At 38.3% G+C, this 24,206-nt stretch overlaps 5 protein-coding genes across 5 annotated transcripts in view; 1 reads left to right on the top strand and 4 right to left on the bottom strand.

Moving 5' to 3' along the window:
- The window catches only part of LOC106514960 (RING finger protein 212B), an 8,425-nt gene extending 6,848 nt beyond the window's left edge, over positions 1 to 1,577 (bottom strand). The window contains exon 1 of the mRNA XM_014004518.1: positions 1,495 to 1,577. The gene's annotated coding sequence lies outside the window, so the exon portion shown is untranslated. The remainder of the gene's footprint in view (positions 1 to 1,494) is intronic.
- A 441-nt stretch (positions 1,578 to 2,018) lies between these two features.
- On the bottom strand, positions 2,019 to 3,685 carry zp3f.1 (zona pellucida glycoprotein 3f, tandem duplicate 1). Its single transcript, XM_014004517.1, has 9 exons — positions 3,581 to 3,685; positions 3,326 to 3,492; positions 3,144 to 3,247; positions 2,990 to 3,078; positions 2,742 to 2,922; positions 2,567 to 2,672; positions 2,407 to 2,492; positions 2,237 to 2,328; positions 2,019 to 2,169 (listed from the first exon to the last, which is right to left on the bottom strand). Exons 1-9 carry the CDS (start codon positions 3,645 to 3,647, stop codon positions 2,105 to 2,107), a joined length of 957 nt encoding a protein of 318 aa, XP_013859971.1. The 5' UTR covers positions 3,648 to 3,685; the 3' UTR covers positions 2,019 to 2,104.
- Positions 3,686 to 6,951: 3,266 nt separating this feature from the next.
- LOC106514958 (zona pellucida sperm-binding protein 3) lies at positions 6,952 to 8,831 on the bottom strand. Its single transcript, XM_014004516.1, has 10 exons — positions 8,728 to 8,831; positions 8,455 to 8,639; positions 8,280 to 8,383; positions 8,118 to 8,209; positions 7,858 to 8,038; positions 7,672 to 7,777; positions 7,527 to 7,612; positions 7,301 to 7,389; positions 7,126 to 7,217; positions 6,952 to 7,057 (listed from the first exon to the last, which is right to left on the bottom strand). Exons 1-9 carry the CDS (start codon positions 8,819 to 8,821, stop codon positions 7,138 to 7,140), a joined length of 1,017 nt encoding a protein of 338 aa, XP_013859970.1. The 5' UTR covers positions 8,822 to 8,831; the 3' UTR covers positions 6,952 to 7,057; positions 7,126 to 7,137.
- A 2,012-nt stretch (positions 8,832 to 10,843) lies between these two features.
- On the top strand, positions 10,844 to 12,400 carry nedd8l (NEDD8 ubiquitin like modifier, like). The gene is made up of 4 exons (XM_014004514.1): positions 10,844 to 10,989; positions 11,707 to 11,754; positions 11,871 to 11,953; positions 12,053 to 12,400. The coding sequence occupies exons 1-4, from the start codon at positions 10,972 to 10,974 to the stop codon at positions 12,174 to 12,176; spliced, it is 273 nt and encodes a 90-aa protein (XP_013859968.1). The 5' UTR covers positions 10,844 to 10,971; the 3' UTR covers positions 12,177 to 12,400.
- Positions 12,401 to 12,453: 53 nt separating this feature from the next.
- ap1g2 (adaptor related protein complex 1 subunit gamma 2) overlaps positions 12,454 to 24,206 on the bottom strand; it is a gene marked incomplete at its 5' end in the record, with an annotated part of 23,558 nt that continues 11,805 nt past the window's right edge. The window contains 15 exon segments of the mRNA XM_014004511.1: positions 12,454 to 13,834; positions 13,959 to 14,057; positions 14,734 to 14,885; positions 15,030 to 15,192; positions 15,335 to 15,512; positions 15,619 to 15,723; positions 15,955 to 16,082; positions 17,313 to 17,402; positions 18,987 to 19,109; positions 21,009 to 21,063; positions 21,508 to 21,648; positions 23,023 to 23,136; positions 23,642 to 23,697; positions 23,779 to 23,877; positions 24,076 to 24,156. Of these exon segments, the coding sequence (XP_013859965.1) occupies positions 13,727 to 13,834; positions 13,959 to 14,057; positions 14,734 to 14,885; positions 15,030 to 15,192; positions 15,335 to 15,512; positions 15,619 to 15,723; positions 15,955 to 16,082; positions 17,313 to 17,402; positions 18,987 to 19,109; positions 21,009 to 21,063; positions 21,508 to 21,648; positions 23,023 to 23,136; positions 23,642 to 23,697; positions 23,779 to 23,877; positions 24,076 to 24,156 (1,692 nt within the window). The 3' untranslated portion in view covers positions 12,454 to 13,726.

Here is a 24,206-nt window from a genome sequence, read left to right as displayed (position 1 = left end):
GGGTCCTCCGGAGGACCCGGCCTGTCGTTTTGGACACAGCCATAGAGAATCGATTTCTTGCAGGAGGCGTGGCCTCTGTTGAAGCGTGTGTTGTTGTCGTCGCTGTGACGGAGGCTAAGCTAAGAAGCTAACCGGAAATCGCGTGTGCTGTAAACAACCCTAATGAGAGGAGAAATATACCAAGCCGAATGAGACGGCTGTAAATGAGAGCTGCTACTTTGTCAGACAAATTTAATTTAGTTTGGAAGCCTTATCAACACAGACTGGCTTCATTCACTTCCTCCACTGCCGTATGCTAAAATAACTAGCAGACACTGTGCAGAAAGTTGACGTCATTCAAAACTCTGCCTTCTGTTTGCTGATTGRCCCAGGTAAAATAAACTACAAGACACTGCGCAGAAAATTGACGTTCTCTTCTCTGATTGGCCCGGCTAAAAATCTGCCAGTGAAATCCATCTTTATGGGAGAAGTCCCAGACGGAGCAGTGAAGGGAAACTAGAATTGAGCAGAGCTGCGTAGGAAGGCAAGGGCCAGGCTAGCTTAATCATAAAAAAATAAAACAACTTTAGTTAAGAAGTATTTGCATTTCTTATAAAATTGCAATTGGCCCACGGCCCTCAGACTGATTTTAATTTTGTCCCTCTCAGGGAAAAAATTGGGCACCCCTGCTCTAGATGTAGTTAAACACCAGTAAAGAGCTCTCCTTTAACCGGAAACATCTTCAGGTTTTCAAAATATGCTTCAAACCAGCCATATTCTGACCATGAGTTCAAGAAGCCCACAACAACCCTGTGACTATCTTGAAACTAAATTTGTCTCACAATTTTTTGAATAAGTTTAAAATTCAACAGGACTGCAAGATTTAGAGACTCATGAGAAAATTAAGGCGCCACCTATAGGCACTTCTGTCGGGAATTTGACAGAATAATCGTGTGTAATTTGAAATGGACAGTGTTATGGTGTTTCATTGAACAACTTTGAAATTTGACTGAAGTTGTTTGAAGATACCATAAACCACTTCAGCAGTGTGCATGGACCAGATTAATGAGCTAATATGGCTAGCCATAGCTGTTGTCACCATTAGCTCTTGTAATTAACCATAGTTTTTACTAATCTAAAACATATGCTCATGTAAGAGTTAACAGTGTTCCCTCATGTGTGAATTTATAATTGGAGTTAATTTCAAATCCCAAAATCTTCTAAACATTTGGACTAGCCTTTAGCTAATCAGTCATTTTGAACTTTAACTCTAAGGTTCAAATGATTCTTTAACACTTCTACAAAACCCCCATTTCAAAATGGTTTTAACTGTCATGGTTAAACGTTCGAGTTTTCTGCTTTTGTATAATTTACATTTATAAATACAAAAGTACACGCCAAAGTTTTTGCTAATTAGCTTAAATGTGAGCAGCTCCGTTTAGACAAAATGCCTAAGTTACACTAAAAATAAACCTTACAAATTTTTACTCTAACCACTCCATTCACACCCTTTACCTGTCAAATCCGTTGTCTTTGTGAGCTGTTAACAGGTGTTCTGCTACCCATCGTAGCACTGGCCGGGACCTTTGTGGCCCCGCCTCCTGGAGTCAGTTCTCTGCTCCGATTGGTGGACACGATTATTGATGTACATTATGAGGCAACAGTTCATTTCTGGACTTCAAGTGATTTCCCTCTGAATTTGGTTTCATTTCACTGGTCTGCAAAAACGTGTTCAGGTTTTGCTTAAGATTTTTTTAAGTTGCTTTATTCTGCTTGTTAAATCACCTGTACAAGGTTTTGCATTGAACCATTAGATGTAGAAATTGCAATGATTTTAGAACTTCAGACAAGTTTCTCAGCTTGCTGGGGTCTTACTGCACTATGCTTCTTAAAGGTTTTGGCAGTTTGCTTTAAAAAAAAAAAGTCAGCTTTTTTTTAATTTTTAAGAAAATTGAAGTTCTGGACTGGCCAGCCCCATGGATTAGTGTAAACCCTTTGACATGAGGTCAAACATATTTGCAGTGAGTAAAGTAGAGACAGCTTTAAGTTGGCTTTTTTATTAACTTGGTCTTAAAAAGTTCAAGTCAGGTTAAAGGCATTCTGCAAATCATGTTTCCACTGAACCTCAGAGGGTTGAGTCGGTGATCGTGAGTGGTCCAAGGACAGCTTTTTGAACCAAACCAGTCTTACCTATTAAGAGAAAAAACAATTAGTGTGAATCAGTGTCATTACAGAACACAGCTGTGCTAGTTCATACCAGATTCTAGGCTTCTGGTCTTCCTAGTCTTGCAAGTGGAGTCACAGCAGTCACACAGGCCACTGTACACAGGATTGTCCAGCAACTCCCATCTGAGGACAGAAATGCATGCAAGTCAATATTTACTTGCACTTTAAAGTTGTTGCACTTTTTAATAAACAAAATGTTACCCATGATCCTTCACATAGTGGCAGGCCTTCTTGGTGGTGTCAAGATCAAGTGGATCCCAAGCGAGGAGGCTGCAATGGATATATACCTAGAAGAAATAACATACTGATGTTCTGCCACCATTTTGATATTTTAATTTTATAATTTAAAGTCTTAGATTACCTCTTGTCCCAAAGCAAACCTAAACGCCTGAAGTAGGAGCATGAGCTCAGAGGATTTCTCTCTTGGTTCAAATGTTGACCGTGAAATCTTACTATCCACAAGACACCTGTATGGAAGAACACAAGTTACTTCAAATGCAGTTAAAATGCCTCACTGTTTAAAAAAACTAAAGTACCCCTTGTTGGTGATGATAGGATACAAGTCAGAGCCAGACTGCAGGTCTGCAGTGGTGGCAGCAACACATTCTTCAAGCAGCAACAGCAAAGGCTGATGGGCCACCTGCTCCACACTGGCCATGATGGGGATCATGGAGCCCAGAGGGAAGTTTGTAGACTTGGCAGGGCCTGAAAAGTCATCTGCAAGAGGACAGGACTAGTTACCAACATTTTACTAGTTTTTTATTTTATTTTTATTAACACCCACCATTCATGAGGGCAAGACGAAAAACCAAGTCTTCCACTCCGTAAGTGGAAAACACTGGGTCATAAATCATTGGGTACCAGTCTTTGGGCCTAAACAAGACAGATTGTTTAGTTTGAGTAAAGTTATGAAGTTTGTTTTTATAGTATTTATCCACCTTTCAAATGAGCAGACAACTGGAAGGCTGAAGGGAGGTACATTAGAGTCAGGGGAGGATGTGTAGATCAGGTCGTTGGTGTAGATCAGCTCATTTCCAGTAACCTGGATTGAGATTTACAATAGAATTATAGCATGGATTATGTTATGGAATTGAAAGCTACCCCAAACACACCCACTCACCAGTTTCTTGAAGCTACAGTCGCCAAATTCCACATTGAAGATCACCTCCTTCATTGTAAAGCTGGTGGGGAAACAGCTACCGAGCCGAAACAATGAAAAATCAGTCTGAGACGTGCCATCTGTCCACACCAGGTTCAGGTGGTCAGACCTGCAGTCCAGCTTCATGTCTGGAACAAAACAGAACATTAACTACAGGAGCTACTCAAAATGTATTAGAAACAGAACTAAAAAAAAAGTACAATGACAAAACATTACCAGCAACCACTGAACTGACAACCAGCAGGCAGGAAACGAGCACACAATGCCAGAAAGAAGCCATCATGACTGAATATCCTTCATTTCAGCTCCAGGTGCTTTTATACTGTGGAACCAGTGTCTGTCAATCAAGGAAACTGCTTTCAGGTGGGCGTTAGCAAAAGTCACAGGTGCAGCTGCAATCAGTTTAATTACAGCAAATTCATTTTGGTCTCAAGCATTAGGACTGTACTTTTATAAATTACAAGTTAATGTGTTTGAAAAAGGGTAAATAACACACAAAAGAAAAAAAAACATATGGATTTTGATATCATGCCCAAATAAACAAGTAATCAGAAAACCTTTACAATAAAGGCATTCCTTGAAAAACTGCAAATTGCCTGTCACTTTTCATAATGTTATTTTAGGACATGACAGAGTTGTAGCTGTAATGGTTGAAACATTGAATGAAACGTTATGTGTCACAGCATGTGTTCTGAATGACTTTTCAGCTACTATAATATCAATTGTTAACTCAATATTTGTCTTTTTTTAGGATYAGTAGCATGTGGCAGCCATCTTGAATTACAGGGGTGTAAAGTAACAAAGTACAAATAMTTTGTTAATGTACWTAAGTAGAAAATACTTTTCTTCTACTCCTTACATTTTCACACAGTGATCTGTGATTTCTACTCTTTACATAAAAAAAGTGAGAAGTAGAAAGGTGTTACTCCTATTTCATTTTGGCTTTTTTTATTCCACCTTGTCATGGTTAAAAAATAAAAATAAAAACCTATCCTGATATTTGGTGCCTCAGGGATACAGTGAATCTAATTGTGGTTGGATGAAGTTTGGATGAAATTTTGACCTTTAGAAAAAAATGTTTTTTGGGAGTTCATCTCCCAATAAATATCCTTTTGAAAATTCTAACTGCTCACTTTTACTTAATAAAAAGTTTTGAAACTTAAGTACGGTAAATGTCAAATACTTTAAAACTTTTATTCAAGTAATATTCTTTGGGAAGACTAACTTAGTAAAGTAATTTTATGATAAGATACTTGTACTTTTACTCGAATATCACCTTGAGGAACTTTATACAACATTGTTGAATTTAACCATTTGTAAATGTACATCAGAGGATTATTTTCTGARAGTTTTATTCAAATTCATGTATTTGGTTGAGATATTTTAACAGACATGTTTACACATAAACATGGGTACAAACATTATTGCCCTCTCCACCTAAAGGCCGACAAATATCTGCAACCATGCTGCAGGTGGTAAACATGGGTGGATTTTGATGTAGGAAAAAATCTCTCAAAGGAATTGTCATGTTTAAGTCTGGTCTCCTGGAGTAAATTTCAAGGTTGTCTGGTATCATAAATTCAACAATCACAGAAAGAGGCCTTTACGTTTTTCACTGCAAAATAGCTAAATGAAACCAATTTTTTGAATGCCCAAATTTATTTGAAAAACATCTTAGATGTATTAAAAATGTTTTCATACATTGAGATGTAGCTATAAAAACTCTACACAGACATTCACACTGCACGCAGTTTATGGAGAATATCTGAATCTATATTATGTAACAGAATGATTTATTAATGTACTAACCTTTATCTAAGCAGGCAAATCCCATTGAGATCAGCTTTGGTTTTGCCTGTGCCTGAAGGTAGCCCAATATGCATGTCTTAGTCTTTGGGAGAAAAACAAGCCACTCCACAAAAAGATTCCAGGTCTCAACCAGGGGATTAATAGGACCTTCTTTGTGAGGCAGTGCTGACCACTAAGCTGTTGTGCTGCTCAGATTAGGTTTGAAAGTGACATGCTCCAATTCAATGCAACACCCAGACCCAATGGTCATGAAACCATGCAGAAGTCAAACGTTTCACCAGATAGGCTTTGTAAACATTTAATGGCCCAACATGCCTAAATTATTGGACAGAACCAAATGTAAAGTACCGAGTTATTTTAGAGAACTGCAGGCAGTAATTTGTTTATCAGTGCTTCCAAATGTTTCAGTCCTCATGATCTCAAGACAATTCACATATTTTGGAAACCGCTCACTACAGTTTTTTCAATTTACGGTGAATGATACTTGTAATGCTAAACTTAGGGATCAACTTTGTAACCTTTCACTTCCTCTGGATGGCATTAATCTGGCCTCCAGCTCTAATGTAAAGAACCTTGGTGTTATTTTTGATCATATGTCTTTTAACCCCTACATTAAAAATGTTACCAGGACCGCCTTCTTCCACATGCGTAATATCACTAAAATTAGAAATTTGTCCAAAAATGTAGAAAAACTGATTCATGCATTTATCACGTCTAGACTGGATTACTGTAATTCTTAAAATCTGGACATCCAAAAAACTCCAAGTCTTCAGTTAATCCAAAATGTTGCTGCTAGAGTTTTAATGAGAGTTGGAGAGATCATATTTCTCCAGTTTTAGCTTCTCTCCACTGGCTCCCTGTCAAATTCAGAATATAATTTAAAATATTACTAACATACAAAGCTCTTAACCAAGCTCCATCATATAAACATCTTATTGTTCCATATTTTCCTAACAGAGCACTTCGCTCTCAGACTGCAGGTTTACTTGTGGTTCCTAAAGTAGAATGGGAGGCAGAGCTTTCAGTTATCAAGCTCCTCTCTTGTGGAACCAACTTCCAGTTTGTCTGTGAGGCTGACACTCTGTCTACTTTTAAGATTAGACTGAATACTTTCCTTTATAAATTACTTAGGTTTCCAGAATTCTCATTTCTGCTGCTATAGACTACTGGAGCACAAACTGAGCACATTTCTTCACTCTGGTCTTTAGTTTCTCTTCTCCCCCTTTGTCTCTTTTCCAAAAGTAGATGCACCTGGACCAGTTTGTGTCTGCCCGTCTCTTTCCTTGCCCTCCAACCCAGATGGTCGAGGCAGATGGCCACCTGTTCTTGAGCCTGGTTCTGCTGGAGTTTCCTTCCTGATTAGCAGGTTGTTTCTCTCCATTTGCTCAGGAGAGACTGATTCAAGTGATTTAATTCAGGCTGCTGGCTTCATTAGATTGTTTTTATGTACAGTGCCCTAAGACTACGCATTTTGTTGACTTAGACCATATTAAAAAAAAAWGCCTCCCATTTGCCTTGTCTTTAGAGAATGTTTAGAGTTAAGTAAATCCGAGCATTCCCTCAATTTAAGAGTTGTCAGATGCATCATGAACTAAGAGCTGAATGTGGTAAACACCAATATTCAGTTAGAGAGTTTGATCACGCCACAAAAAAAAAAAAAAAAAAAAAAAAGGTTTAGATGCTTCATAGCCACCATTAAAAATGAAACAGCCTCTTGGCAAATACACCCCATTTCCCAAGTGTTAAACTAGACTTCAAATAATGCTTCCATAAAAACCTCAAGTCAAAACAACAAAACCTTTATTTCACAAGTTTTACAGTAGTGGCAGTTAAATCAAAAAGCAGATACAGCAGCCAGGTCTCCAAGCTTGACCAGATCCTTTCCTGTCAAGAGATACATTAGTCCATACAAAGTTTGATAAAAAAATAAAATAAAAATAAAACCCACACACCATTTGTAAAAGCTAAAGTGAGATCTTTGAGTCAGATTCATCCACTATGATAATTGGTCCCAACACAGACTTGAAACTCCTGCTGTGAGACTCTGTAAAGACATTGAATGAAGTTTGAGTTAYTGAGGAAAAAGCCAACTTGGGCTTTTAAAAAGAAAAATCTGGAAGACGCTACCCTGTTCAGATCTTTTGTTTCGAGGCGAGCAGACAGTGTCACAACAGTCACACAGGGAGCTTCTGGATGGGTCATCAAGTAGTTCCCAACTGAGAAACAATGCACACAATTTAGACATTTTATTGATGTGCCAATTTTACCATTTGAGACAAGCAACTAAGATGAAGCACATTACTAGCAGTTCCCCCACCCAAAATATATTCTGGTCATCTGTTAAGACATGTACCTTCCACTGTCCTTTACATGGCAAGCCTTCTTTTGTCTACCAAGATTGGTTGTGTCCCATACAACCAGATTACAGTGGATGTACACCTGGAAAACAAGTCAATTAAAAAAAAGCCACAAAAGCAGGCTGAACCTCCTGAACTTACCTCGCCTCCTAGATTAAACTTGAATGACTGAAGGTACAGGACAATAGCTGAAGAGTGGTACCGAGGAAGGAACATCGAGCTTCCCCTCTTGCTTTCAAAAAGACATCTGTTTTTACAGTGAAAACAAAGATGTCTTCAATCAGCAGCAYGTCAGTGTCTGATCTGGGGAGGACCTCTGAATCCTACCCGTTGTTGCCAATGATTGGGTAGATCTGGGTGTTGGGCTGCAGCTCTGGGGTGGTGGCTGCAACACATTCGTCCATCAGCATTAGCAGCGGCTGGTGAGCCTTTTGTTCCACTGCTACCCAGATCGGCATGAACGAACCCAGTGGGATCACATTYGTCTTTGCGACACCTGTTAATTGCTCTGTGGGGAGGAGAAGCGGGGAGAAAGGCTCACATTGGGCCCCAAACCAACATTCAGAACTTACAGCAGAGGAACTTACCGTTGAGGAGGGCCATGCGGAAGACCAGCTTACTCTGACCTGATGAAACACCAGATCCAGGGTTCAAGAACTTTGGCACCCAGTCATCAGGCCTGAAAGGCAATATTAAGCTTTTCAGGCAAGTTTCATTGAGTTGCAATTTATGCTGAATGAATAAAATACCTTTTATAGACACAATTGACTGGATGCTTGAAAACAGCAGGTTTTGGTTTTGCCTGCGGCCTGAAGCTCAGTTCACTTTGATACACTAAGTGTTTCCCTTTTATCTGCAGAACACCATGAACTAGTCAAGCACAGAACCAGTTAAAGAACACACTGAATACTGCTGGTACGTCACCTGCTTTGTAAACCTGCAGTCAGAAAACTTATAGTTAAAATGTGCTTCTCCCTCTCCTGTGGGCAACACCATCCACTTTGACGGCATGCAGTTTCCGAGGAAGAACCGAGCTGCATACGGCACAAACTGGGGACCCACCCTCCATATGACCCGGACAGAGTCACTCTCACATATTACTTTGATATCTGCACACAAAAAGGTCAAAGTCACTTTTCTGTTTAAAAAAAATTCTCAAAATGTAAAAAAATTCTCCATAAGTGAATGGAACTGTACCTGGATCAGCAAAAGCAGCAGCTAAAACAGCCATGATTACAAGGCCAAAACGAGCTGCCATGACTAAAGCGATCATAGCGTGGGTCTGAGACATCCACTTTATACAACTCCTGAACAATTAGACAAACAATGAACAGCTGTGTGACAGCAGTCTGTCAGAGCAATGCTGCTTTCACTGACCCTCAGGTTTTAAGACATAGGTGGCAGTAATGCATACCTTCAATCACCGGCTATTACTAAAAATAGAAGAAGATTAAACCATTTAGGAAACAGATGATAAAAAATGATTAAAAAATGTGCAAGAGATACATCAAGTGTTTGAATATATTAAAAACAAAATAAAAGACAAACATACAGAATGTATTATAAGGATATCTGTTTGAATAAGACCTAGTGGCGTAAAGTAGATCATTTTTTGTTTGTTTATTGTTCATTCATTTTGTAAAAAAACTGAATTTTATGTACAATAAAAATAAAAGAAAATACAAATACAATGAAATGAAATTAAAGGAAGCAGAGAGAAGAAAAAAATCTTATAGTATCAGCCCCTTTTTTCCTCAAGTATAAATTCAAACAATAGTAATCTTAAATCAAACAAGAACATCAAATCTTTCTAGAGCAACAAATTATATGGTTACACATTATACTGTATCATATTTTTTCAACAGTCCAACCTTTATCATTCTCTTGAACATGTACTTTGATTTGGCCCTTTTAACATGATTTTCCAGATTATTCTACAATCCCACTCCTTGGATGGAGGTGCACCGTTCTTCCAAACTGGTTCTAAATTTTGGTTTCATGAATATTTCTATCCCCTTAAGATTATAACAGCTGTCTTGTTTTGCAAAGTTTTTCTGGATGTTTAAAGGTARTGTGTTTTGGTGAGTTTTATATATAACTAACAAAATATTATAATCAACCAAATCATAAAATTTCAATAATTTCAGTTTACAGAATAATATTTTAGATGGATTAATGTTTTCGAGTGATAATTCTTACAGCTCTTTTCTGCAAAACAAAAACAGGATGTGTAATAGTCTTACATGCTTTACTCCATACCTCAACACAATAGACAGTGTGGAACAATTAATGCATTATATAACACATACAGAGCTTTATCATTAAACAAGTCCCTTACTTTCTAAAGCAATGCAATAGTTTTAGCTAGTTTTATTCTTAAGTAATTAATATGAGGTTTCCATGTCAGTTTCTCATCTATAATAACAACCAGAAACTTCACCTCGCTGACTCTACTAATCTCTACACCATCAACTCTAAATGGAATATTAACAGTTTTTTTTTGCTCATTGTAAAAAATCATATAATTAGATTTATCCAAAATTGAGTGATAAATTTTTAAGTTGAAACCAGTTTTGTATTTTCTGTTTGCATTTTCTCTAACATCAGTTCTATGTCTTTACCCAAACAAACAAAATGTGGTATCATCTGCAAATAAAACACATTTAAAAAGCCCTGACACATTAACCAAGTCATTCACATATGAGATAAACAATTTTTGGTCCAAGTACAGAACCCTGAGGAACTCCACACATGATTCCACATAGTTCAGATCTTACATCATGTATTTGTACAAACTGTTTCCTATTTTCCAAATAACTAGATATCCATTGTAATGCTGGTCCTCTAATCCCATATTTATTTAACTTTTCAAGTAGAATGCCACGGTCAGTCGTGTTGAATGCTGTCGGTTCCATGACAGCCATTAAACAGAGTTATGGCTCTAAATCCATATTGACTGCTATTTAAAATAGGCCAGATTCTGTATGTTTTCATGTTTAAATAAACAAACAAACAAACAAACAAACAAACAAACAAACAAATAAATAAATAAATAAATAAATAAATAAATAAATAAATAATAAAGCGCTATTAGTTAAATTGTCACAGGCGATTTAAATTACTTCGCACAATGCTCATTAATTTACCCAAATAGGCTAATACATTTCATTCAAAGGTAAAGAACTCATGTACAAAAACAAAACGGTAATTTAATCTTTCAAAATCAAATATAAACAAAGTGAATCATATTTCTGGTTTGCGTTTTTCCGGAGCGGAACCATTCTGCTACGGTGTTTGTTGAGTGACGTCTTGTTCAGATTGTTACACGGGAAGTAAATTCAGGTTAGCTTGAGTAGCTGGTAGGGCCACGATAATTTGTTAAGAATTTCGTTCACTGAACAGCTCAGACACTTTATAGAAGAGTTGTTTTTAATATTCATCATGCTGATCAAAGTTAAGGTAAGATTTGTTTGTATTTTGATCATCAAAGTTCACGACGGGTGTTARGTTTGTTTCTGCGAGTCGCTGACCGGTCGCCGGTTTATTTCTGATCCCGGTTTTGTGTCTAAATAAATAACTGCATGATCTCAGTACGTACTCTATATGTATTGTTAATGAAGGTTAAGGTACTGCCTCAAAGGCGTATTGTTGTTTTATAATGAAAAGTTAGTAATAATTTGAGTTTGGAGTCATATTTTAATCTTTCAAAGCTGCTTATCGATGACGGATGTTCGATTGTGAACTTTTGTGTGAGTTAAAATTAGGAATCAGACAAGAAAAATAATTTCAATTTTTTCCCCCCACTGGATATAAAATATGTGGCCACATAAATACAGATACACTGCTGAAAATGCGTCCTCTAGCATGATGGGACTGTTACAAGAATAGAGAACATGTAGCTTTAAAAGTGTTTAATATAAAATAGCACAAAAAGTTTTTTTTTTAGGAGAACTAATATTTACTTAAATAAATAAAATTATAGATAAACATACACAGGAGTTATCAATACATTTGCATGTTTATTTCAATCTTATTCTCACTTTTTCGGAGTTCCTTTTTGCTTGAACACTTAAATATTTGCAGACATCTTTTATTATCTGCCACGTGTTTATTAAAGTGCTTGTTTATTGTAGATGGAGACCTTTCATCAGTCCTGTTTGTGCTTTAACTTTACAGACCTTGACTGGAAAGGAAATAGAGATCGACATCGAACCCACAGACAAGGTAACAGCTGAAAATAAAACGAGCCATTCTTAAATGAACACTTAAAACCTTTTAAGTGATCGTGTTTTATTATTATTATTATAGCACTTTCATGTTATTTCTGTGTCTGACTCAAGGTGGAGCGAATCAAAGAGCGGGTGGAGGAGAAAGAAGGGATCCCTCCACAGCAGCAGAGGCTCATCTACAGTGGAAAACAGATGTGAGCTCCTTTTGTAGTGAGCCTTCTCATCTGTAGCTGTTCAGCTGTCATCTTCACGTTCTCTAAACTATTATTCCCTCCCCACTCTCTCGCCTTTAGGAACGATGAGAAGACGGCTGCAGACTACAAGATCCAGGGTGGTTCGGTGCTCCATCTCGTGTTGGCGTTAAGAGGAGGGTCGCCGCCTCGCAGCTGCAGCACGCACCTCTCCTCGTCGTCATGAGTTGCTGCCGACGTGAGACCAGCCAAGTGCCAACTGTGTTGAAGGAAAACGATTAGGCGAAAGCAACCAAGAAAAAAAAAAGGACATTTTATTTCATTGTGTAGATTTTTTTTTCTTTTTGTAAGCTCTAATTGGCTTTTTCAGTCTGAACAGCTGATGAAGAGGCTCATGTTTTCAGAAAAGTTTGAAAACACTTTTGCTTGTGAATAAAGGCTGAAACTAAAGTGTTGTCTTGAAATCCAAAAGAACGACTAAAGCAGTCACCAAAACAAAGAGCTCATAAGATTTTCTTTATTAATTAGAAAATAGCATCATTCAAATTCCGCATCATATTCAAAGATGATCTTAAAAGCTGACAGAATAGTGTTTCTGCTCATTTCATAACTCTTTAGTTAAGGTAGTGATGTGAAGCTGAACAAGATTTTATTGACATCATACTTGGATCGAAATTGCTTATAATTTATCTGTAGAGTTCCTTTTTTTCAAGCAGTAAATATGAAATGAGTCCCTAAGTTGATATAAACATGCTGGTTTTATTTCGTTTACTGCACCCGTTTCTCCATCAGATTGTTGTAGTTTGTCCATAAACTTAATATTTTTATTGTGCTTAATGCTTATTCATTTAATAGCTCAATCCATATAAATACTTATTATCCAATATTTACATTATGTAGGCAGGACTGTGCCCAAGGTCTTTTTGCTTTATTTTACATCATAAATAAAATCATTTTAATTGTCTGTAAACAATAAGCATTGCTGTTCAGTTCTGTTGCTTCTATGGGAATGAAAACAAAAACTACAGATTAGAAAATATTCTTGTCCTGGAAAAGACACACGTTTGGAAAAGTGATAAAAGGCACAGAGGAATGAACCAGAAGCTGAACACCTGGGAACCCTCACAGAAAACAAGTGAAGGTAACGAGGTTGTGCTTGTATCCTTCTGTTTGATGGGTTTGAGTTTTAAAAGCGTACTTAAAATAAGTAGTGGTTGCTTACTTGTTAGTGATTTTTAACAGCGCAAAACAGATACAAATGTTTTCAGAGGTAGGGTTGTAAATAGAGTGATGTGTGGCTTACACTGACATTACCCACAAAAATAGATTGTAGTCTTTAGAAAGTAAAAATTACAACAGCATGGTGGTGTTTTAAAATTCTGAGTGCTTAAGAATATTACACTTTTTTAATTTACATCAATAAAAATGAAAGATTTTTCACTAAAGTCTCAAAGCAGATAAACAAATATAACTATTTGGTCTTTTATCGTACCTTTTAAAAAGTTTTATGGACTTTCATGATCCACTAGACTCTGTGTGTCGTCTGTCAGGTTGTCTCTGCAGCGACTCCCCTCTACCCACAAATAAAACTTCAAAATAACTTTGATTTCTTCCATGTGATTCCTGCAGGTCTGCATGTGTGCGTCATTAAGATTTTGTGTTCCTGATGAGTAGAAAAACACGTAAGAATGACATCCTTCCAATAAAAGCTAACTGGGAGAAAACCACATCAGTGAGCTGAATGCTGTTTCATCCACCGGTCCTGCTGGGTTGCTGTCAGTGTGCGGTGGCGCTGAGTCCAGGGAAGGAGTCGATCTGGACCGTATCCTGAACAGTCGAACCTTGACTGGTGTAAGAGATGCGGACCCTCATTTTCAGATTGACCTGAGGAGTCCAGAAGGGTTTAATCGTACGTTAAGTAGAAATGTATCAGAATCAGCTGTAGGGGGCAGTGATAGACCGTCAGTGTTCTTGTGTGTGTGTGCATGTTTGTATGTTGCGCACCCACCTTGTTTGGGTTGTTGAGGACCACCAGCTGGGTCAGTTTAGCTGCACCTCGGGCAGGAAGAGAGTCTCTGCTGGGGGCCTTCATTTGTAGCTGCACGCTCTGGAGCGGGTCAGACAGAACTTTAATGTTGAAGCATCATTTTAGAAACTCGTTATAAAAAAAAGAGACGTTTGAATATGAGTACAAACAAACATGCTTAAGTTTTTAATTAGAATTAGTAAAGAGACAGAAACAAGCTCTGAAAAAGTAATGCTCATGTTGAATTACAACAGTCTTCAAATAGTTTTTTGTGTTGCAGTAACTCTTAGAACATAAAGAAAAAAACAGCACWGACTAAATGTTGTTTATTTTTAATCGTTTCAGACGGCCCACCTTAATTATTCACAGTTTATATTTTAATAGTTAAATCTCCCTTCATGTTAACATGTTTATTATACATCTAATTTGTTGTAAGGTTAATTATTCAAGCTTGAGTCGTCCACGTTTAGCCTGGCTGCCGGAGGGTCCTTTCAGTATCTTAGCTGCTGACATGACCACACTTTTCATGACAGAGATCTCTGGTGTTATTTCTTCAGGAACAGGTTTATTGGTACAGCCTCAGGTGCTCAGACCTCATATAACTACTAACTTTTTAACTTCATTATCTGAACTTGTATCTATGTAGAGGTAAAAGTGTGACAGAAGAGATATCAGAGGTTCAAAAAAGGTCGATAAAGAAATCTTGCATCAAAGGGAGATTTATCTGTTGAAAAGAAACAGGATGAATGATACAAACCTTGGGCACTGCAGCTTGCAGGGTGAAGCTGCTGATGTCTGAGTCAGAAGAGTTGGAGGCTGTGAGAGTGGCCGTCAGGGTTGAGGCTGACTGTTCTTCACAGCTCAGTGTCAAAGTCACACCGTTTTTCTCGTACACCGTCACTGCGGGAGCTACGGAAAAATGGCAAAATGAAAATGTTGCATTCATCCCTAAACAGCATTTAGGGGGAAAAAAAACATCACAAACTCTAAAGTTTTAATTTGTCTTTCTTTAAATACACCCAATGAAATCATGATATCATCTGAGCGGCAGACCTGGTGTTTGGGGAGTGGGCTCCAACCCACCCAGCAGATCCAGGATGTCTCCTCCTGGAGTGATGGTGGTACTGAGGGGCGGGGAGGGTCCTGTGCTGCCTACAGCCAGGCTGGGCTGCAGAGGCTCCTGAGAGTCACCCAGTAAGTCCAAGAGATCACAGACCTGAAGAGAAGCACAGAAAGAAGAAATACAACACAACATTTGCATACTGAATGAATAAATATGTAACAGAAACAAGCTAGCCATATGTGGATATGTTTCTGTTTGCAAAGTGATTTATCAAACAAATTGAAGGACTTTTCACCCTGACTGCTGATGCATCATCATTACATAGTTGACTAGCGGGCWGCTGTGGCAGTACCGCCACTTCCTGTTTGACTCCGGCAGGCTGAAGCTCCTTGATGGTCTCCTCTGTTGACTCTTCAATGGTCTGGCCCTGAGAGTTCCTCTGAATCACAGGCATCCTTTCTAACACTGCTGCCCTGAGGAGGGAAGAAATCCCAGTTGTTTTGGTCAGAGGATATGTTTCTCTCAGTAACTGGTATCAGAACATGCAGCCACAGCTGATGTCAACCATCTCTCGCCCACCTCATGTGGTCGTATTTTTTAAAAAGAGCGTTGTATTCAACCGCCCTCTGCTGGAGCTCCACGTCAATGCAGCTGCCGTAGATGCTGACGATGCTTCGGATGCGACTGCAGGACGTACAGGATAAAGAAACACAAAGGATAACTGAGAATTTAAAGCAGCTTTTAACTCCTTTTAGCTTTCAACTCTTATTAGATGTTTGAACTTGTAATACCACCGACACCAGTGTGTAAACCATCTGGAACCATGCAGGTATTAAAGTGACTTTAACTGCTACACTGGTCTGTAAGTAGACTTCCTTTGATTGTGGTCTCTGTGTGAGCTGGGACTGTACTTACTCCACGTTTTCAGTAATGCGTGTGCTCAGTTTCATGGTGGCGGTGAGAGCGAAGCCTCTGGTTGCTGGGGTCGACATGTGCGACTGTAAAACAGTTTCCAAAGCGTCCAGGACGTCATCCTCTGTGACCTGATTAAAGGACAACATGGTGTGTGAAAGTTGGTATTAAATCTTTGAAACACTAGGAAAGAAACAGAGCTCTGTGAGTTTTGACAGTCAGTACTTACTTCACTGGAGGATGAACTATTTTTTATTACAAAACAACATTTGCCAATACTGCTTTTCAATTTTTGCATGTTTAGTTGAAGGTTTAGTTCAGATCTTTTGAAGTGGAGTTATGTGAAACAACCACAGTTTGGAAAATGGAGTTGGGGCAGATTGATGAGCTAACAATAAGCCAAACAGTGAAGAGAAAGGAGCAAATTGCTGTTGTGCTGAAATCAATCATAAATTTTTTAGTGGTTCATGAAAACACTTTTGTAAACATTTACTTTCATCAACTTAGGATTACTCAGTTATTCTGTTTGAACCGTGATATTCCTGATACAGGTAATTCATTTAGCTGCTATTACGTGTGCAGGGGTGCTGGAGAACAGACTTCAGTCGATGGCTGAACCTCAGATTCAGGAGGAAAAATGTGGGCCAATCTGGACCAGTTCTTTACCCTCAATCATGGGAGTTTACCACAGTCAGTCTATGTGTGGTTTGTAGACTTAGAGAAGACATTTGACCAGCAGGGTGCTCTGTTAGTACGGGATTGGGGGTCTGTTGCTATGAGTCACTCAGCCCCTACACAAGCGGTGCGACAGTTCGGTTCACATTGCTGGCAGTAGGATGGCCCTCTTCAGGGTGAGAGTTGGAATCTGTCAGGGCTTCCCGGTGTCACAGATTCTGTTCGTAACACGTACGGACAGAATTTGTCAGAACGAGATCGCAGATACAGGCGGTTGAAATGAGTTTTCTCAACAGTGTAGCTGGACTCTCCTCCAGATACAGGGTGATAAGTTCAGCTATCCAGGAGAGTTCTTGAAGAAGGTAAAATGAATATGAACCCTTTTTAACAGCAATGATCCACTCTGGTTCTGGTTTTGCTCAGACTAGTTGTTGGCTCATAAAGCTGGTCAATCTTTATCTCCAGACTGAGGTTGTTCAAGGAGCTATCTACCACAGGTAAGATAATAACTGCTCCACTTTCATTTAAACACTACAGGTGGAAGTTTTTCTTCTCTGTGAAAAACTGACACACTGTTAATTCTATAAATGAAAAATGATATTTTAATTGTGTCAAGTCTTAAAAAAAGTTCAGCTGTTATTCCAAAAGTTATCATGGTGTCATAATAGATTGAATCAATAGTTCACCTGCACAGGTTCAGCTTCCTGACACTCTCCTCTCAGCAGCAGGTCTCCATACTCTCCTATACACCAGCACGCCACCTGGACCAGAGGTTGCTGCACAAAGAAAATGCTTTTAATTCACTGCATCAATTAAGTAACTACAGTCTGTCCAGAAAAGTTGTTTTAATTGAAAATGTCAGAAGTCACAGCAGGTTAAAGTAATTAAAGAAGAAGAAAAAAGATCCACTCTGTTGATGGATACAGAACGTCTGTTTGGTTGTATTGGCCAATTCTAAACCTAAAGCTGARCTATTTTCACTGCTTTAAATTCAAACCAGCTTTCTCTACTTMTAGTTATAATCTGCATTTACATGAGAAACCGTTTTTAAAAATCATTTTATTTTATTTTAGAGGTACTGAGAGTCATTTATTTACTTTTAGGTTCAACACGACTCTAAAGTATTTGCAATAGTTTTTAAAGATAATCAAATAGTTTCATTCTGACAACTACAYACCAGGTACAAACATTGGGCCTCATGCAATAGCATGTTCGTATTCTTATCCTAAATTTCTCTTACTTTTGTTCGTATGAAGGGTTCGTACGAACATGTCACGTCAGATTCAACAAACTCTTCTATCTTCAGGAAAAGTGTGTAAATGAGCTGCGTAAATTTCACCTGTTCATATCCAGCTGCTCGTGCATGCGAGAGGAGATTAGCATAATTACCACCCCAAAAACACCATATAAGGCTATGTTTCCTGGCTCAGATATAAGGAAGTGTCCATTCATGAAAAATGACAGCGAAAACTAAAAAGAAAAACTTTACGAGTTCAGAGATTGAAGTCCGTCTGTCAGAGATCCAGAAAAGAAAATCTGTCATTTTTAGCAGGTCAGCTGTGGAATAAAAAGAGCTGCTAAAAGTATAAACAACTGTGTTAAATCATTTTCATTTATTCAGAAGACACAGCGCTGCACACCGTACCCCCCCCACCCCCCGCGCAGCGCGGTCGCAGGTGGTCTCAGATGCAGGTTTAAAATAAGCATTTTAAAAATATTTTCAAAATAAGTCTGGCACTTTGGAGAAAATCCAGGACTCGCTGGAGGGATTATGTATCCCCTCTGGTCTGGGAACGTCTTGTGTCCCCCAGAACGAGCTGGAAAGTGTCGCTGGGGAGAGTGGGGTCTCTCTGCTCTGGCCCCGCACCCGATCCCGGATAAGTGGCATAAAACGGACAGACGGACAATTTATGTTGTTAGTCTAAATTATTACATTTAAAATTATAACTCTAATTCAAGCAGAATAGCCTAWTGTCAASATAATYATGGAGTGTGATTTATTTTCAACTCAAAATATCTTCAAACTAAYGAAATATAAAGTTATTAGGGAGGAAAACCCRTCTGGATAACAGCAGACTGACTGCTCGTAAAATATACGACAGGTCTGGACCACTCGTAAATGAAAACATTGGTGAATGCCACAAATTCTCTTAAATCACTCGTACGCACAACTTAAGAACAAATCTGTGCGTACGAACGGTTCTTGCATGAGGCCCATTGTTCCAAACAATATGTAGAGATGCTTTATTTGTTTTAGTAAAGATGGGTTTGTGGTGTTTTACATTCTCTGATGKGTACACAGACTAAATTAAAACCCATCGACCTAAAACTCACGTCAGAACCGACCCAGACACACAAACCTGGGAGATGTCTGTGAGCAGAGCCCGGTACAGCTTGTGCACGGTGTAACAGTGCAGCTCCGACGTGTTGGTGATGAGCTGAATCAAGTTGGGCACAGTTTCATCCCTCACATCACCCCCTGCCTGGTGGAGTGGGAATGACACACACACACACACACGCACAAACACAAAAGCTCCATTAGAGAGGCAGCTGGTGTGAGTATTTGGGTCACTACACATTATTTTTCCAGACACAGTGAACAATAAACAGCCTGTTACTGAAAGGTGAGCTTCTCTAATTTTATAATTTTATTCAGGAAGGCAGCCATGGAAGTTTTTGTGTAAGCATTTCTGAAAACTGTTTTGCAGATGATGGAATGAACGGTCTATTCACCTGCAACTTTTGTTAATTTWAAACTAACTGCATCAACAAACCACTTCTAGAGGAGCCAGATGATAAAAAAAATTAGTCAGGGGAGAAATGAATGTTTTTTTTTCTGATTAAAGTCACACACAGACAGTAAAACTTTGCTCTACATTTACTGAAATTATTTTTAAAATAATGTAAATATACAGCTTGCAAAATTCTGGKTGATGCATTTGAGAGATATTTAAATATAAATTTAGCAAAAAAATAACGACAATTTGTGTTTGGTAGATTATTTCTTTATTGTGACAATGTTTCTTGACAATAAATATACGGTTAGAAAGCCTGTTAATTTCCATTTTAAATGGTGCCACATTTGTAAGGAACATGCATTTGTGGGATGAGCAGTAGAGCGGAGTGTGTGGGTTTTGCACATGATGTATTTGAAAATTCTTTGCCAAACAGCTTATTTTGCTGTTGCTATTGACTCTTGTTTTGTGCTTCTGGTACCTCCAGGTGCTGCCAACCAGGTGACTTATTGCCAAGAAGCATTGTTACAATAAATAAATATTCTACCAAACACAAATTTCCTTACTTTTTGAGCTAAGTATATATATTTTCTTGTTGTTGTTAAAAATGCATAAATGAAAGGAGTTCTTCAGATGTTAGGGCAGCCTGAAAGATTTGAACTTTCCCTTCGCTTTAAAGGGAAATGGACTGACACACATGCAGCTATCATCCTTCATATCTACAAGAAGCTACAGCTCAGACTCTGTCTGAAAGGGTTTCAGAGATGTTGCATTTTAAAACACAAATGTCCTGCAGGTAAAATGTCAGATTGGCTTATTTGTGTTGCAGAACCAAACACTACATTTTCCTCCAGCATTTTACTTTTAATCATGAATTTAAATATGTCCAGTAGTCTCCCAGCACCTTAATCAAACAATGTGATTCTCCAATGAATCACCCAGGTGTTAAAAAGTTTCAGATAATATTCTTGCTTTTATCTTTGCTCCACTCTGGACCTAACTGCTCATATTGATGTCTGAGTGGGAGCTCACCTCATTTTACTGTCGTTTTAGAGCAACAGAATTATAGTCCTAACATTCAAGTTTTTCCTGCTAAAAATAAAGCTTTCAAACGTTGTTAAAATCCATTTAGAATTACTTTGAATCTTCAAAGCATCACCTACAGAAGAAACAAATATTCTAAGTAAAACACTGGAAGAACCAACCCTGATTAGCTCTGTAATAGGACTTGTTCACAAAACAATACAAGATAAAATGAGAAGTTATTAAAGAAGTAACCAAAAGACAAGCGGTGAAGCGGTGGTGTGTTTTTATCAATGAATCCAAAAGCAAAACTAATTTCTGTTTTACATTCTCAGTTTAGGTTTTGATTACAATAGATCTAAAGCTGCAGCACAGAGGAGGTAAAGCTGAAACGTCTTTTAAAAACTGTAGATGTAATGACTTAACAAGTCGAGACGTTTTCTCATTAACCTCTAAACAATCAGATATTTTTTGGGGAAATCAAGCACACACCCTGGGCTGCAAAAGAACAMAAATAGAAAATATTTCTGCTTCATGTTTTAGTTCTGGAGGCTTCATCCATCTTTAATGCACACACTACAGAAAGTGAGAGGCAGCAGGGTGTGTGGTGCAGAAAATACTTACCGTTGTGAGAACATGCAGGGTGGTGTCAATGTGCCAACGCTGGGAGGGTGCATACCTAACACACACACACAGCCAACAGAGCAGTGCTCAATGGTGAGTAACACACACTAACACACTGAATCAGCTGTAATCTCCATCCTCTAAGTGCTTGGACACACAAACAAATAAATGCTTTTAGTCAGTGAATAACATGCAGAGGAAACACATGAGGCATTCACTGTCACAGTGTCAGCCCGTCAGACATCTCTGAGTGGAGACAGACTCAGGCTGAGTTGTGTGAACATATGCAGTATACAGAAAACAGAGGCTTTCTTGTTATTACCTCAGCAGAAAAACAGTGTGTTAGGTTCAAGACAACTCGTTACATCTAAACACACAGAAGTGTACCATTGGTCTGTGCACGTTCTAACTAATATTTATTTATTATTATATTCGATGTTTCTGAGCCGTTTTTCGAGGAGGAGTGTGGAGCGTGGTTATATGTGAAAGGTTCACTCACCTTTCAGCAGCGTTGAAAATGCCGCTGGCAGCTTGAGCCCTGAGCTCAGGAGGGGAGGAGGAGAGGAAGATGAGCAGCTCCTTCATCATAGAGCGAATGTTGGAGGCTGACACTAAAGCCAAGGAGAGCTCCAAAGCACGCCTAGATGGACAGAAGAGGTGGTAACAAATTGTTTTTTTAATGTGTTGATGAGTTTAGACTGCATTTACATGATKGGATGTACTTTAAATATTCATACTGCTCAATTCTTTTAGTCTGAAGAGAATAAATAGTGACCTGACTCCAGTTCTATGAACACGTTTGTCTAAATAGATTATTGTTGAAATATTATTAACCTTCTTATAAGGACAGGACATCAGTTGTGTTTATTAAAAATGCAGAAGGTAGTTTTATTTAGTAAGTTAGGGAACTAAATCCCAGAACATTTTACTGATAAATACAAAAAGAAAAAAATTAAAATAAAATAAGCACCAGTTATAAACTGACTGACTGGTCGCAGAGCTTTTAATTGTAATGCTTCATTTAACATGACACACATGCAAAATGCCAAGTAAAGTGGGAGATTTGTAACTCTTTGTAAAAAAAACTACAACTGATTTACTATTATTTGATTCTAAATGAAATGTGAAAATACATGTTATTCACTGTGCTGCATCTTCTCCTCTCAACAGTATTCTGCAAGCATTTGATAACTGAGACGATCTATTTTTGTGTTTTGAAATCAAAGTAAACTCACAATGCTGCTGCAAAAACCGCAGGAAGTGACTTAACATTGTGTTTTTGAAATAAATGAAGCCTTTGCTGAATAAACATCTGTCATGTAGCAAATCTTGACACAAATGGAGTTTGAAAAAAATCAATTTGCATTAATATTACCTTCGCAGACGAGCAAGAGATAAATGCCAAATTCTCTGAAAGGGTGAGCTCTTAAAGCAGACAGTCCTGCCTCCTCCGAACACAAGAGCAGCAGTTCTTTACTGAGCTCCAATTTGTTGAGTCTTTAAGTGTGCTTTGGGAGGAGTTTACATAGTCAAAATATAAAACCAACACTTCCTGGTGGCTGAAACTCTTACATCCATGGTTCTAAAGCCAGTCTTGTAAGTGGTACTCAGAGGAAATTCAGCTATTTGCAAGTTAAATGAAATTATTAACCATCATCAGCTGAACTGTGATGAGAGGTTAAAAAGCAAAAGGCATTGAAAAAAGACGAGTGGTTTGATTTAAAAAAGTATGATCCTGGTTTCAGAAACTACTTGTAACAAAAATACAATAAAGAATATTTTAAAAACTCACAACCAGGGTTTGACGTGTCTGACAGGCGATCAAGATCCCATCTGATTTATTTAGACCAAAAAATTAACAAGTGAAGATTTTTAATCTGATCAAATTTGTTTGTTTCTGCTTAGTTCTAAAACATCTGAACATCTGATTGCATACTTGATGAAAGAAGCCAACGATGACATCATTCACCTCTAACCAATAACAAGTTTGATTTGCAGAAACTCTCAAAGGTACCGTTTGACGGATGCGTCGGGGTCCTTCAGGCAGTCTACTATAGTCCCCCGGTGTCGCTGCACTGCATTATGGTCTGTTCCAACAATCTTCTGAAGAGAAGTCATGGCAATATACCTAAACATGCACACAGGGTTGCCAAGTAAGAAACATGCAAAGTTTTTGTTTTTATGCCGTGTCAAACTGAATTCCCATAGATCTACAGTAGTGTCAGTAAGAATCAACATGTGGTGAAGTAAAGCAAAAACAACTTTCACATTAATTTAAGATCACTGTAACTACTGCCTAAAAATAAAAGGTAAACTGGTAAATCTGTAGCTTAAAAATTCTCCACTTTCCTGACCCAATAACCTAAAACCAACTGAAATAACCACTGAGTGTTTTTGCAGGGGCAGGAAAGATGTTATCTGGTGAGGCAGGTCTGACAGGAATAAACAAGTCTCATTAGTGTGGATCTGCAGGAAAAAAAAACCTGACAGACTAGAATACCCACAAAGCCCTAACGGAGACAACAGAAAACCTAAACACATCAAAACCTCTAGGAAACGGCAACATAAAGAAGTAAAACATGGCTGGAAACTGAGGCAKAAAATCAGTGTAGCAGGAACAAAAAGGCACTGACCTAATGTTCCTGTCATTGTTCAGGAGAAATCTTCCCAGAATGTTTACAGCAAGAACCTGTGCAACAAATCAAACTTATGAGCATTTTGAAATCCAACTTTAAATCCTAAAGTATGAATGTGGTAAGAAGTGTCTCACTCTGAGGCCGCTCTCAGACTTTATGTCTAACACGGTGAGGACWGTTTCATACAGCACAGCATTCCCCACGGTCTTCGTACTGTCTGTGTTGGTCGCCACCTACAAAAGCGAACCTTACGTATCAGCAGCATCTCAGCAAGATGAGTAAAGAATGAGTCGTTTTTTTAAGGAAAAACTACTTTTGTGTCAACTAGAAACACAAGTCTCACATTTTAAAAAGGCACATTCAAAGGTCTTAGGAATAAATGTGTCATCAGTGTTGGAACAGTGCAATATGGAGAAAAATAAACATTAAACCTGAGCGAGGAGGTCGTTCATGGCGTCACTCGCTGCTTCATTGTTCCGACCGAGGACTCTCAGCAACCTTAAGACACGGACCTGAAGGCAGAGACAATACATACAAGCATTGATATACATTACATATGTGT

The sequence above is a fragment of the Austrofundulus limnaeus genome, unplaced genomic scaffold (assembly GCF_001266775.1).
Source record: "Austrofundulus limnaeus strain Quisiro unplaced genomic scaffold, Austrofundulus_limnaeus-1.0 Scaffold24, whole genome shotgun sequence".
Taxonomy (NCBI): domain Eukaryota; kingdom Metazoa; phylum Chordata; class Actinopteri; order Cyprinodontiformes; family Rivulidae; genus Austrofundulus; species Austrofundulus limnaeus.
This window is presented reverse-complemented; position numbering and strand designations above follow the sequence as displayed.